Raw genomic sequence first — 14,334 nt, forward strand, 5'->3', positions numbered from 1 at the left:
GAAAAGTTCAAAAATAAGATTCATACAAGTCTGAATGAATCCAAGTTAAAACAAGTGTAAGTGAGTAAGTATCTCCACATGTCATTTGTATTGGTATGTATTTGAACTGGTAGCATAATCAGTGTTTGATTATATCAATCAGGGTCAAAAGAGTCGTTTTCCATGTTGGATCAATAGGCCATTATTGATGCTTTCAGTATAAATCCCTGATCACATCACACATCCTCTGTTTTCAGTTTTTATTGATTGATTATATTGTCGTGTTTTTTAGACTTTTGTTTTGTGTACCTTGTACGGCGACCTTGAGAGCCTTGAAAGGCGCCTTTATAAATAAATGTATTATTATTATGAAATCACCTGTTGACGATGAAGTTCTCGAACCCGAAGATGTCGAGCAGTCCGATGGAGCGCCGCACGATGTTGCTCTCGCAGGACGGAGGTCTGAAGATGGCCGCGTTGATCTTATCCACGATCCAGATAAACAGCCGCCCGTAGATCCCCTGGTGATCAGTGAGAAAACACATCTTTAATTATGAGCCATGATAGTGGACCAGCTATAGGGAAAGTCAACTTTATTGTCCATCTTTCAGTTTGAGAGATGGAAATACCGTTTCCCACAATCCCGAGGAATACAATACAAATATATATACTGTTTTTATAGAACACATTCGTTTTCTAATTATCAACTGCACTAAATACACGTGCAATAACTTACTTACTTACATTTTGTACTGCGTTGACCGTATTGTTCTTGTATTTGAATGGTAATGTTGTATTGTTTTGTAAGCGTACTGTTCAATGTATCATAGGTCCAATTTATAGTCACTTTATATATTATATATTACAAGTTTTAGCTTGTATTGTCAAAACTATACTCATACTGTCTGTTATGTGCGACCATCGGGAATGCTTGGAATTTCGCTACTCTGTGTAGAGACAATAAAAGGAATCTGAATATACACAATCAATAATTGCACACATTATAAATGTATCTGTTGATTGTGTATATATATATATAAAGCTTATTCTAATGTGATCGCTCCTCTCTGTGCGATATGTTGTTATTGTTGTTTCTGTCTCTGAGCTGCAGACTGTTTAAAGAGTGTATGCATATCAGTCAGAGCACCGGCCAACAAAAGGCAAATTCATCGAGGCAGGAAGGCAGCTTTAATGGTTCTGTTTGCATATAAATAAATCCAGTCCTGTCTCAGGTGCACTGTTTATACGAACAGCTGAGTATATCCATTGCATGTTTGCAAGAGATTGCTATGCACTGCAATTCAATAATTACATGATTGAGCATGCGTTTGCTGAACTGAATCAACATGTCAGGAATTTCTAGAAGAAATTGTGATTTAACCAAGACACCAAACCACACCTCAGAGGCTTTGGTTGTTCAGGATAACAGATTTCTGTACTTATGGTTAAAGATGTGTACCTTCAATTATTTCTCTATTTGTATTTCAGGGTTCATACACATCTAAAACAAATAGTAGGCTTATACTGTAGCTTCTACACGCTAAAGCAACTCAAATCTCTCATCAGCAAAACACCTCGTCAGTTAAATGCCATTTTACGTTTCATTACTACACGATACAGCATGTATTATCATTATAGTATTACTATTTCGGCGATTAGCTAAAATATAAATTATATTTGATGCAACTTTAGTTACATTTCCATGACTTTTCCAAAACTTTGGGAAAAATATTGTTTTCCAAAACTTTTCCAGGGCCTGGAATTAGCATTTTGAATTTCCATGACTTTTCCAGGTTTTTAATGACCGTAAGAACCCTGGTATTTATTTATTTATTTTTACATATCTTCTTATTTATATTTGTACTAACTGATCTGTTTTTATTTACTTATTGTTATTAACATAATTTTGTATCACTGTCTTTTTATTTTATATATCTGAAAGTGTAACTAATGTGTTTTATTTTGTATGAAACTTTTCAAGGTGGGGTGGGACGGGAGGGGAGGAGATGGTTTGTTCTAAAAAATGTAAAATGGATGAAGATCATTGTCTCAATTGTGACCCTGTATGATTGTGCCTGTTCTTCAATAAAAAGAACCTTGACGAAGGCGTCCCTGACGTCCAGGCCCTGCTCCACGCTGAGCGACGTAGCGACACTTTCCCCTCGTGTGATCAGAGTCCTGGTGGTCAGACACACCATCACATCCTTCGGGTCCACCTGCAGCACAACGATAGAGACATGAGAGGAAATTAAATCAAAATGAAAGCATCTTCACAATATGCTTTTCTTTGTATTCATTAGTAATCATGCAATATACACCTGGCTGCTAAATCCTCAGAACTGTTACAGGATGTGTTTTTTGTAAATTGTGTAACTTTCTTTTAATATAATTTTTTGTATCTTTAATATCTTTTTATACATGCTTCTTAGGTAACATTAAGCTGTCTTTGGCTCTTTTCTGCTGTAACAATGTACATTTCCCCTCTGTGGGACTAATACAGGTATTCTGATTCTGAGGTCTTGAGTGAACAAACATTTTAAAGCTGTCACTTGAGGCTCTGAGTAATCTCACTATTTTCAGATTTTTTCAAACCAGACAATCGAGCAAATAATGAAGAAAATGTCAGCAGATGAATCCATAATTATAAAAAACCTTAAAACTCAACTCAACCAACTACAACAATAATATATATATATATATATATATATTATACAATAATAATGTAATGGTAAACTACATTTCCCTGATTGACTTGCATATTATTATTACTGTTTTCAAGTAATTTTGTAGCATGGCTTTACCTAACATAAACTTTACATAAACTTTACACACACACACACACACACACACACACACACACACACACACACACACACACACACACACACACACACACACACACACACACACACACACACACACACACACACACACACACACACACACACACACACACACACACACACACACACACACACACACACACACACACACACACACACACACACACACACACACACACACACACACACACACACACACACACACACACCTCCAGCAGTGAAGCAGCAGTCACCAGGTCTGGAGATTTGACGACCACGCAGGCGTCCAGGTGGTCGTACGTACGAGCTGAGAAGAAACCCACAAATGAATCCCCATCACGTCTCTGTTACAGTTAAATAAAGTGTGTGTGTGCGGACGCTCGTACCCTCGTAGCGCAGGTTCCCCATGTGCAGGATGGCGGCCAGCAGCTTGGAGATCTCCCAGTTCTCCGTCTCGGTGAACATCAGAACCTTCATGGCCGACAGGATGCTGGAGTAATCCCTCAGATCGTCCCGACCGTCACACGCTGTGCATTTACCCTGCGACGAAAAGCATACTTAGCTTTTTAGCCAAACTAGTAAAGTGGATTGAGGAAAAGAAGTAGGGCACATTGTTTGAATGTGCCCTACTGATAAGATCTCCTTTAGCATTAACATGAAATACATTTTTCAGCTTCTGAATACCAATCTAGCATTTACCAAAGAATATAATAAATTACATTTAAAAAATATATTTTTTTAATGGAACAGTTCATAAAATAAGCAAAGTAATAATAAAGAAAATAGGCAGATACATTGATATTGAAGTAATTGTTGATTGCAGATCCTTAGATTATCTTTAATCATTGTGCAAATGATAATAAATAACATGAAACTTAAAACAGAGTAGGTCCAGTTCTTACTTTTAATAAGAGCTCAACAATAACCCTATAAATCAGTAAATCCTCAGATATTCTCACCATGGTGAGGTAGGAGTAGTCAGATGCGAGACCCAGGCCCAGTTTAACCTTCATCTCTGGAGCCATGCCCTTCAGTATGCAGTAAAACACGTGGTAGTTCCTCTCATCCGGAGCCTGCAGGAGGACGGGGGGGGAGAGAGAGGAGACATAAGAGAACTGGAAATGCCACTGAGGATGTTTTTACATCTTAAAACACGATGCAGTTTCTCACCTGTCGGCACACTCTGGATTTCTCCAGCAGGTACTGCTCGATCTTGGCTCCTTCGATGGCTCCTCTCTTGTTGAAGTGGATATCGATGTACTTCCCAAAGCGACTGGAGTTGTCGTTACGGATGGTCTTGGCATTACCAAACGCTGAGTGAATTAAAGAACAGGGAGTGAGGAGAAACAGAAACATAGACAGAGTGTCCAGCTCTACTGATAAGGCTTAATGATATAAAGTACAACTACAGAGGGGTCTTTAAGAATACATTGATACGCTTTGACATCTAATGTTAAGAGTTCATTCTTAAAGTCAGAATAAATAGGATTTGTTGGTTGCCGTTTGTAAAAACATATTTCAAAGTTGGTGCTCGCCAACGTATGAAAGCCGACCCCAGATAAACTCTCATTTTTGCAACAAGCTTGGTGTTTAGCTTTGCATTTTCCCTCTTGGGTCCATGCTTACAATCTGGCACCTGGTCGCTACATTTCTATAGGAAGGAGACTCAGAGAAACGTCCTGAACACAGCCAAATATGGCTCTGCCACATACTTTTATATAGTGGGTCATACGTGAAGATTGATGATACATTCTGTCTTTGACATTTGGAAAGCAATCAAGACGTTTTTGCAAATCCATGCAAACTAAGCACTAGTTACTGCTGAAGATCATTTGATAACAAAAAAACCCTTAAGAACGGCATCTTAATGCAACTTATGGTCGGAGTGTTTTCTCACGGCTGCTTCCAAGATCATTAATGAACTCTGAACCTCAGCACAAACAGTCTTTAGAGTCATTCTACAATCTACAGTTCTATACAAGAAGGGTGAAAATCATCTACGTCTCAGGATCATTGGATATATTTCAAACAGGGGTGTCCAAACTTTTTCCCCAGATCACAGCTCTCCAGAGGGTTTCATTTATTGTGTTGGCAGCTCATCCCTTCAAACAGAAGCCTCAGAGTGATTATAATGAGAGGAAATATGAAGGGTTTATTTCAAGCTTGTTATGTAAATAACTTATTGGGTCTTTTTTCTTATCAATTAAAATTTGTTAGAAAATGTTTCCAACTTTAATTCACTGAATTTATTTGAAAAGTTACCACATGAATACTACTGTGTAATATATGTTAAAATGTATATTTAAGAGGTACAATACAAGACAAGCACAAGTTTCATTTGTGGGCCGTATTACATTATACTTTTTTGAATTTGCTAAGGGCCGATTCAAAATGGTCCGCGGGCCGCATTTGGCCCCCGGGCCGTAGTTTGGACACCCCTGATTTAAAAGCTCCTGAACAGTCCGATTTTATGTATTTCCCAGAGTTGCATGTTCATCTCTGACCTTCCAGGATGGGCGTGGCCTCCAGGACCTGCTGCTCGATCCAGGAGTGTTGCCCGCTGATGGCAGCGAGGAACTGCAGGATCAGCTTCGTGCTCTCCGTCTTCCCCGCTCCAGACTCACCGCTGTCACACACAGAAGACATTTAAAAAAAATCTATAATTGAAACTAAAGGTATATTTTAATATCTTAAGTTGTGCAATAATAACGGAGCCATTTTCAAATAATTGTATGTATTTAACCCTCAATACTCTGCATTAGTGGTTCTCTGTTAAACACCTGCACTTTTGAAAGAACATCCATAACATTCATCTGGTTGCAACTTACAAATTATTTATCTAATATATCATATTCCAATTACTTGTATATAGACTCTCCTTGTACTATTTATATCCTATTTTATTTGTATTTACAAGCACTATTTTAACTATTGTATCTGTTTTATTGTGTTGGACTGTTGGAGGAGCCTGTGACCTAAGATATGTCTCCACTGTAGATATGTACACATGACAATAAAAGCCTTTAAATCTCAACCTTTTAGCACCTGCAGATTGTTTGTGTGGTGTTGTTTAACGTCTCTATAAATGTTGTGTTGCTTCCCTGTGTTCACCAGAGGCCTGTACTACGAAGCCGGATTTTCGCTTAGCGGCTAACTTCAGGGAAAACTCTGGGTTTCCGGTCCTACGACGCTGGTTCACTTTTTAGCGGGCTAGATCTCCATGGTAACTTATGCTGAACGGCTAGCCTGAGGCCTGTACTACAAATCTAGTTCAACAGACCCTGGATATGTTTGAGTTACCCGGCTTACCTAATCCAAAACAAACGCGCTCTCGCTAAGCGGTCCTACGACTCTGGCTATCAACTCGGTAACTCAAGCCCGGTGTGTCCTATCTAGTTATGTGCGCGTTCACATGAAAGGGGCGGGGCTAGCAACATTTGACTTGATCACAAACATGGACAAGCGTACTGACAGCGCAGCGTCATACTTCCTGAATGAAAAGTGAACTAAAATATTAGACAAATATGAAGAAGTTAAACTTTAAACATCCATGACTTAAACACTTTATCCAGGATCAAAGCCACATAGCTGCACCTGCAAGGTGAATACAGCTGGTAACAGAAAAAGTGTTTGAATGCGTACATTAACAGGTTTATGAAATCACTGCCCCGTCCAAGACACGATCTGACTTTAATTACATTTGACTTGAGTGTTTCGTCAACTTAATGTGTTGCTTAAAATAATACTTCTGCATACAGTATGTGACACTGTGAGTGTTGCACGGCCAGATACGGCTCAGCTGACTCAGATAAGGAGATACATGATACATTATGATGTGATGTGATATGAATGATAATGGGACACATCGACGTCTGCACTCACAGTGCCGCGGACTGTACTTAATGTTACTCTGATCCGGTTACTTATGTCGTGGCAGATATTTAAGTAAGCTTTCTTAACGATAATGTTATAATAGTCAGATTGCTCTGAAGATGGGAGGAGGGGATATTCTATTAATTTTCACGTTCACACAGTCAGGTGATTTTTGCCGGCCGTCTTTCCTGCAACGGCAGTTTTTCTCTATTTCCTCTATCCTGTAATATGAATTGATCGCTTTAAACTCCGCACACTGAGCTCTGATTGGTCAGCAGGCGGTGCTTTCACTGAGTTGATCTCTTAGCCTGCAACCTAACCTGCTCCGGAGCAGGTTAGCCGCTCAGCATAAGTTACCATGGAGATCTAGCCCGCTAAAAAGTGAACCAGCGTCGTAGGACCGGAAACCCAGAGTTTTCCCTGAAGAGAAAATCCTGCTCCGTAGTACAGGCCTCTGGTGATGCAGCACTGGTCCTTGTTGTTGTTTAACGTTTCTATAAATGTCGTGTTGAGTGTTTACCTGATGATGCAGCACTGGTCCTTGTTGTTCCTCTGCATGTTGAAGTAACAGTTGTCTGCGATGGCGAAGATGTGCGGCGGCAGCTCTCCGATCTTCCTGTTGGTGTAGAGGCGGATCTGATCGGGGGTGTAGATCGGGAGCAGCTGGTACGGGTTCACCGCCACCAGGATGGAGCCCGTGTACGTCTGCAGGGAGAAAACAAGAAGATTAAGAGACTTTCACACATTTTAGAGACTAATTAGCTCAAATCAATCAGATGTTATATTCCCGAATCATTCGAGACAGCTGGAGACGTGATTGTTTCTGTATTGTCTTTCTAATTTGACTGATAGGGAAATGTTATGCATTGAAGAATGAATGAAGGAACCCAGAGTCTATGGCGTTAATCACATGAAATTGTAAGATGTGCATTCAATTTAAACTTTCAAAAGCATTATTGTAATTCATTACTACGGATATACTCTAACACTCACTCAGATTGATTTCAAACGGCCTAGAAGAAGCTACTGAAGAACACGGTACATAACAATTCAAATCAGTCAGAGGAAGTCAGAAGAAAAGTTTGTAAATCTTGAGTCATTTTCCAGAAGATACCTGAGATTAAAGTGGTAAAACTAAGGGAAAATCCATCACAAAATTGCAAATGAATGAATATTTTCAGAGATCAAAAAGTTAGAAATTTGCAAGAATCAGGTTAGCTTTTTTCTTTTTTGTGACACCATCTTTTTTACTCACCTTTCCACCACAATTAGTCTACAAGGAGAGGGAACACAGCAACCAAAGACTATTACAGGACTGAGACTCAAGATAAATAGACAACGAAGTACATAAATATGTTTTAAGGATATATCCACTGTTAAGTTAAGAGCAATATCTGCTCCATCACTTCTCTTACCAAAGTTAAGGGTCTCTAATTGGTTTCTCCTCACATTAAAATCCCAGTTTTTATCCCCTTTATAAGTAAACCAGTAGACCTCAGTCCAGCAGGGATTTGAGGACATGTTTATTCCTTTATTTATAGTTCCAGTAAACAGTAAACTCAACTGCAGATTATTGGAGCTGCATGAAAACTCATTAACCCGAATAACAACTCCTCTGGACTGCAGCCAATACATTCGTTTATGAATTAATTTTACGAGATGTATCTTCTCTAACTCTTTGCTTTTCTATTCATCTCTGCATTGATAAAGACCAAAACAGCTCCTACTGTCACAGCAGAGAGATAATACTCTCATTTCTTTAGTTCATATTTGAGTTTTTCAGGTCAGTAACCTGGGTTTGAGTAATGCATGTATAAAAACATCTCTACCAATTAAGAGATAATGTATAAGTAAACCAGTAGACCTCAGTCCAGCAGGGATATGAGGACATGTTTATTTATTTATTTATAGTTCCAGTAAAGTGCAGATTATTGGAGCTGCATATAAACTAGGGATGCCAGCGATTATTCGATTTTTCGAATATTAGTTACAGTCTCCATAATCGAAAATTATTTTTTAAATTCGATTTTATTTATAATTAATTAATTATAATTAATTAATTAATATTAATATTCGCCAGGGCTGTCCGATTTTCGAATTTGATCATGGTCAGTTTCTGGCATCCCTAATGTAAACACATTAACCTCCTCTGGACCAATACATTTGTTTATGAATGAGAATCAATTAGGTCCAAGACAGCTTCCACTGTCACAGCAGAGAGATACAAGTCTACTTTCTGAAATGAATATAAGAAATATTTGTAGTTTTTCAGGGAATATTCAAAGTCAGTAACCTGGTTTTGGGTAATGCATGTACAACAACATTTATAACAATTAAGAGATAAGGTCTGTCATTGTTTTTCTCCTCACGTTAAACAGATTAACCTGAATAACATCTCCTCTGGACCGCAGCCAATGACCCTCATGTTCAGAGACAACAGTAGACATGTGTGTACTTTGTGTACTCTGTGTAGTCAGGAGAAACAGAGGATTACTGACGTAGATGACGCGCTCGTTGTAGCGGATCAAAAGGTTTCGGAGGATGCCGGCTTCGTTCAGGTCTCCCAGGCGGATCATGTCCTCCACGCCGTGCACAGAGGTCGGGTGCATGGGTTTGATGTTGGTGTTCTGAGGAGAGATCCAGTGCTCCTGAGAGAGAGGGGGGGGGGGGGATATAAGGAGGTTACAGTGGATCATAGACTGGAAGAGTTTGATTTAATACCATTTATTTTTAATTATTGTAGTTTTGGCCATCACTTCATTAGTTATAATAATAAAAAATAACATTTTCTTGGGACTTATCTAATTATTTGACCATTTTATTTGTACTTTTTCTACATTGAAAGACACACTAAAAGAAACAATGATAGAATAACAAATTAAATACAAAATACATCAATTAAATGTAGGTAAATACAAATAAATGGCACATTTCACTTCTTTCTTTCAGAATGAGGCGGAAAGTATTAAAAGAGGTGAAAATCACTCCAAGTCTGGGCATGTTGAGAGCTGTACATACACACAAGGGGAGTTAGTCGGTTCCTAAGAGCCAGCATGCGGGACCGGGACTCTGGGATTTGTAGTCTTTCTAGTTGCATATTTTTCATAGTCTTATATTTCAACAGTTTTATGACAAACTGTGACTTTTTTGACATGGAAATAATTTTTTAAGATTGACAAACATCATATGTGTAATTCGTGGCACAATTCAAACGGGATCGAAAGATAATCTTTCTCTCTCCATTGACTTCAATACATCATTTTTCCGAAATGAGGTCCCATGGGTCGGAAGTAGATGGGCGGGACTTCGCCTCTCTATAAGCATGACTAAAAAACATTTGGGAAAAGAGTTTTGGTTTTTAAGGTAAGTAAATAAAACGTGTGTCTTCAGTTTGATGGACTTTAGCGAGGCTTGTTCATTTGTTTACATTAAAAGTGTCTCAAAGACCACAACTCTGAAACTTCCTTCCTTATAAAACAAAAAAAAAACCTTAACACATGAACAGAGAATCTTTATATAAATGCAGAAGTCTTACCTTCCCTTCATCGTCCAGGACCTGGATCTGTCTCGAGTCGCACAGTTTGACCACGGCTCCCACCGGGACGTCAAACTCTCGACCCGTTTTAAGGTCCAGCCACACATAGTCCCCCTGGATTATTAGAGAAAAAACATGAAATATCCCAGAATTCACATTAAAAGAAGAAATGCAAGACAACACCTTGGAGACTTTCACATACAAGTAACGGTCTATTGGTGGAAATCTAAATCTGGGACATGGAGCAAGACTTGGAGATCCATAAAACAATAATTAAAGGGGACCTATCATGCAAAATGCACGTTTGTACATCTTTTCTACATGAATATGTGTCCCCGGTGTTCCAGGGAACTCACCAAGTGTCAGAAAACACAACCCTCTCTCTTTTCCTCCATACCCAAATCTCTAAAAACGGGGCTGCAACGGATCTGATACAGACTGATACAGATTTGAAAATTCTCTGACGTCAGGAACGAGGAGCTCTGCCTATATGGCCAACTCTCCACCTATCAGGGGAATGAGAGGTTGCCGTGGCATGGTAACAGCATGGTAACAGCATGGTAACAGCATGGTAACAGCATGGTAACATGACGCTCGTGCCTCGCCCCCCCTCCTTTGCAGGGGGGCGTGGTCAGCTGCAGCTCATGCAAAGACAGGGCTGGAGGAGAGCAAAATAGAGCAAAATGAGGCATGGCTAAAATGCATGATCTGTTTGGTATTTTGACATGTTTTATATAGGTATGGCCCTACAATATATTATTCAAATATAGCATGATAGGTCCACTTTAAATAAAGTGTTAACAACAGCAGAGGTGAGTTAGTCGTCATGTGATACCGTTTAATGCTTTTCTTCTGCTATAATCTCACTGTTTAGGGCCTGGGATTATTTCACCATCATATGTTGAATAACTAGGAAATATTAAAGGCCAACTTAAACTGCCAACTCTGTGAATGGGAGGATTTATTCTAAAAAGAGCTTTAATCTGATCACCAGCTCAGTGAATAAGTGATTTAACCCCTGGCTGACCTTAGAGAGGATGTTGTTGAGAAAAGTGTGAATTTAGTTCAGTGCAGTTTAATTCCTTATCTGCCACGAACACAGTGACATCACTACGCTGGCGCTCCAACATATTATACGTGATAAGGGGCGGGACATCTCACATTTCAGACAGAGGGTGAAAAGAGGTGCTGCAGCACAGACAGTATGAGAAAAATAAAGAGCTTTTTGAACATTAAAGCATGGAGACATGTAGAGACACTACATACTGATATACACCTGAACATCAGCAGGAGAGGACTCTTTAAAGTAGAGACACTACATACTGATATACACCTGAACATCAGCAGGAGAGGACTCTTTAAAGTAGAGACACTACATACTGATATACACCTGAACATCAGCAGGAGAGGACTCTTTAAAGTAGAGACACTACATACTGATATACACCTGAACATCAGCAGGAGAGGACTCTTTAAAGTAGAGACACTACATACTGATATACACCTGAACATCAGCAGGAGAGGACTCTTTAAAGTAGAGACACTACATACTGATATACACCTGAACATCAGCAGGAGAGGACTCTTTAAAGTAGAGACACTACATACTGATATACACCTGAACATCAGCAGGAGAGGACTCTTTAAAGTAGAGACACTACATACTGATATACACCTGAACATCAGCAGGAGAGGACTCTTTAAAGTAGAGACACTACATACTGATATACACCTGAACATCAGCAGGAGAGGACTCTTTAAAGTAGAGACACTACATACTGATACACACCTGAACATCAGCAGGAGAGGACTCTTTAAAGTAGAGACACTACATGCTGATATACACCTGAACATCAGCAGGAGAGGACTCTTTAAAGTAGAGACACTACATACTGATATACACCTGAACATCAGCAGGAGAGGACTCTTTAAAGTAGAGACACTACATACTGATATACACCTGAACATCAGCAGGAGAGGACTCTTTAAAGTAGAGACACTACATACTAATATGAACCTGAAAATGAGCAGAATGTGTCCTCTTTAAGTACTGAAAGCAGGTACTGAGCACATTATACAGTCTATGCTTCTACCCAACATGACCAACCTGTTGCAGAATGACCATGTTTCAGCTTCAGGTGGATAGCAGGACATCAGAAGTCACCATGTGAGGGCTCTGCAGAGGAGACAAGTTACAGGTATCAGAAGACTGAAAGAACAAATCTATATAATATAATCTATGCGTGTATAACTGAAAAAAAAATGCTTGGTATTGAACTGTTGTTGAAATTCTCACAAACACTGGTACACTGGAACTGTATGAGGCATATGTATCTAAAAATACAGTGCAATATACCAAACATATGCAAAAAAGTGGACCCCCCATCTATACAAACTTGTTAAATTCATATATATTAGAATAACATAAAGCTGCACGAATGAGTCCTAAAGCCCAGAAATAAGATACATATTTAGCATTTCCTGTTCCCTCATCTGATAGTCAATGTTTTTTGAACATGTTTGTGGTTTGGAGACTGAAACAAGGTCTGTGGTTAACACAAGCTGAAGAGACTTTGTTCTGACGTCCGGTGGTGACGTGGATTTATGAGAACGTGCTGTAGTTCCTTTATAGCCCAACATTAGCCACCTTTAGCTTAGCGGTGGTGACGTGAAGTCATGTGACCGTGCTGTAGTTCCTTTATAGCCCAACATTAGCCACCTTTAGCTTAGCGGTGGTGACGTGAAGTCATGTGACCGTGCTGTAGTTCCTTTATAGCCCAACATTAGCCACCTTTCATTTCATTTCATTTCAAACCTTTATTTATCCAGGTTGTATCCCATTGAGATCATTGACCTATTTTTCAAGGGAGACCTGCTCAAGTAGGTTCCACATGAAACATTAAAAACATAAACAGAACAACAAAAGGACATCATACAGCATCATTACAGGGATTACAAATTACATACTAACCACATGCACAGGTACCAACAGCTTCCGATTCAGTAGCATCCAACCGAGCTTTAAAAACATTTAGTGGCACCAGATTGCTCAGTTTCCATTTTAATTGCAGACTATTCCAGGACAGTGGAGCTGCACATCTAAATGCTATCTTCCCTAAGACAGTCCTAGCAGTTGGCACATTTAATAAAACCACAGCATGCGATCTCAGGCAGTAGCCACTTATAGTTCGCCGTGAGATCAGGGAGCAGATGTAGGATGGAAGTTTCCCTAACATGGCTTTGTATATAAAAATGTACCAGTGACTGAGCCTCCGTACAGTTAGTGAAGGCAGACCAGCCCTTGCATACAGGGTACAGTGATGAGTTAATGCTTTACAGTTTGTCACAAATCTCAGTGCACTGTGATACGCAGCATCTAACTTGACCAGGCAATTGGCAGGTGCATTTATATAAATCAGATCACCATAGTCCAGCACAGGTCAAAAGGTCACAGAGCCTTTTTCTGGCCTCGAGCGAGAAACAGGACTTGTTCCTGTAGAAGAAACCTAGTCTAACCCTCAGTTTTTTAAGCAGGTTATTGACATGACGTTTAAAAGTGAGACAATCATCAAGCCAGATACCAAGTTATTTGTAACAGGCAACCACTTCAAGTTTTATTCCTTGCGTAGTTAAAATATCTAAAACAGGCTCTGGTGTCTTTTTGGCTTTTGAAAAGAGCATTACCTTGGTTTTATCAACATTTAAAAGAAGCTTTAGTTCAGAGAGCTGAGTCTGAATAATGTTAAAAGCAGTTTGCAATTCAACAACAGCCTCCTTAATGGAGGGACATGCACAGTACATAACGGTATCGTCCGCATAAAAATGTAAGGTTGCTCCATCGACATTTTCACCTAAACTATTGATGTAGATGGAGAATAAAAGTGGACCTAAAACAGAACCTTGAGGAACACCATTAGTAATGTTTAACCACTCAGAAGACAGCCCATCAAAATGAACACATTGGGACCTTTCAGAGAGGTAGTTCACAAACCACCCACTGCATGGCTGGATAAGCCAATACTGAGTAGCCTCTGCTTTAAGATGCGATGATCGACGGTATCAAACGCTTTGGAAAGGTCAATAAATAGAGCTGCACAGCTCTGCTTATTATCTAAAATACTCGCC

The 14,334-nt window shown here is 39.4% G+C and overlaps 1 protein-coding gene across 1 annotated transcript in view; it reads right to left on the reverse strand.

Moving 5' to 3' along the window:
* Nucleotides 1-14,334, reverse strand: part of LOC117469904 (unconventional myosin-VIIa-like) — a 64,490-nt gene that overhangs the window by 44,308 nt on the left and 5,848 nt on the right. Inside the window, exons 2-12 of the mRNA XM_034114376.1 lie at nt 12,317-12,385; nt 10,210-10,323; nt 9,173-9,322; nt 7,195-7,379; nt 5,306-5,427; nt 3,972-4,114; nt 3,761-3,874; nt 3,188-3,341; nt 3,032-3,108; nt 2,076-2,195; nt 358-500 (exon numbers count right to left, since the gene is read on the reverse strand). Coding sequence (XP_033970267.1) covers nt 358-500; nt 2,076-2,195; nt 3,032-3,108; nt 3,188-3,341; nt 3,761-3,874; nt 3,972-4,114; nt 5,306-5,427; nt 7,195-7,379; nt 9,173-9,322; nt 10,210-10,323; nt 12,317-12,334 — 1,340 coding nt within the window. The 5' untranslated portion in view covers nt 12,335-12,385. The remainder of the gene's footprint in view (nt 1-357; nt 501-2,075; nt 2,196-3,031; nt 3,109-3,187; nt 3,342-3,760; nt 3,875-3,971; nt 4,115-5,305; nt 5,428-7,194; nt 7,380-9,172; nt 9,323-10,209; nt 10,324-12,316; nt 12,386-14,334) is intronic.

The sequence above is a fragment of the Trematomus bernacchii genome, unplaced genomic scaffold, assembly GCF_902827165.1.
Source record: "Trematomus bernacchii unplaced genomic scaffold, fTreBer1.1, whole genome shotgun sequence".
Lineage (NCBI taxonomy): Eukaryota > Metazoa > Chordata > Actinopteri > Perciformes > Nototheniidae > Trematomus > Trematomus bernacchii.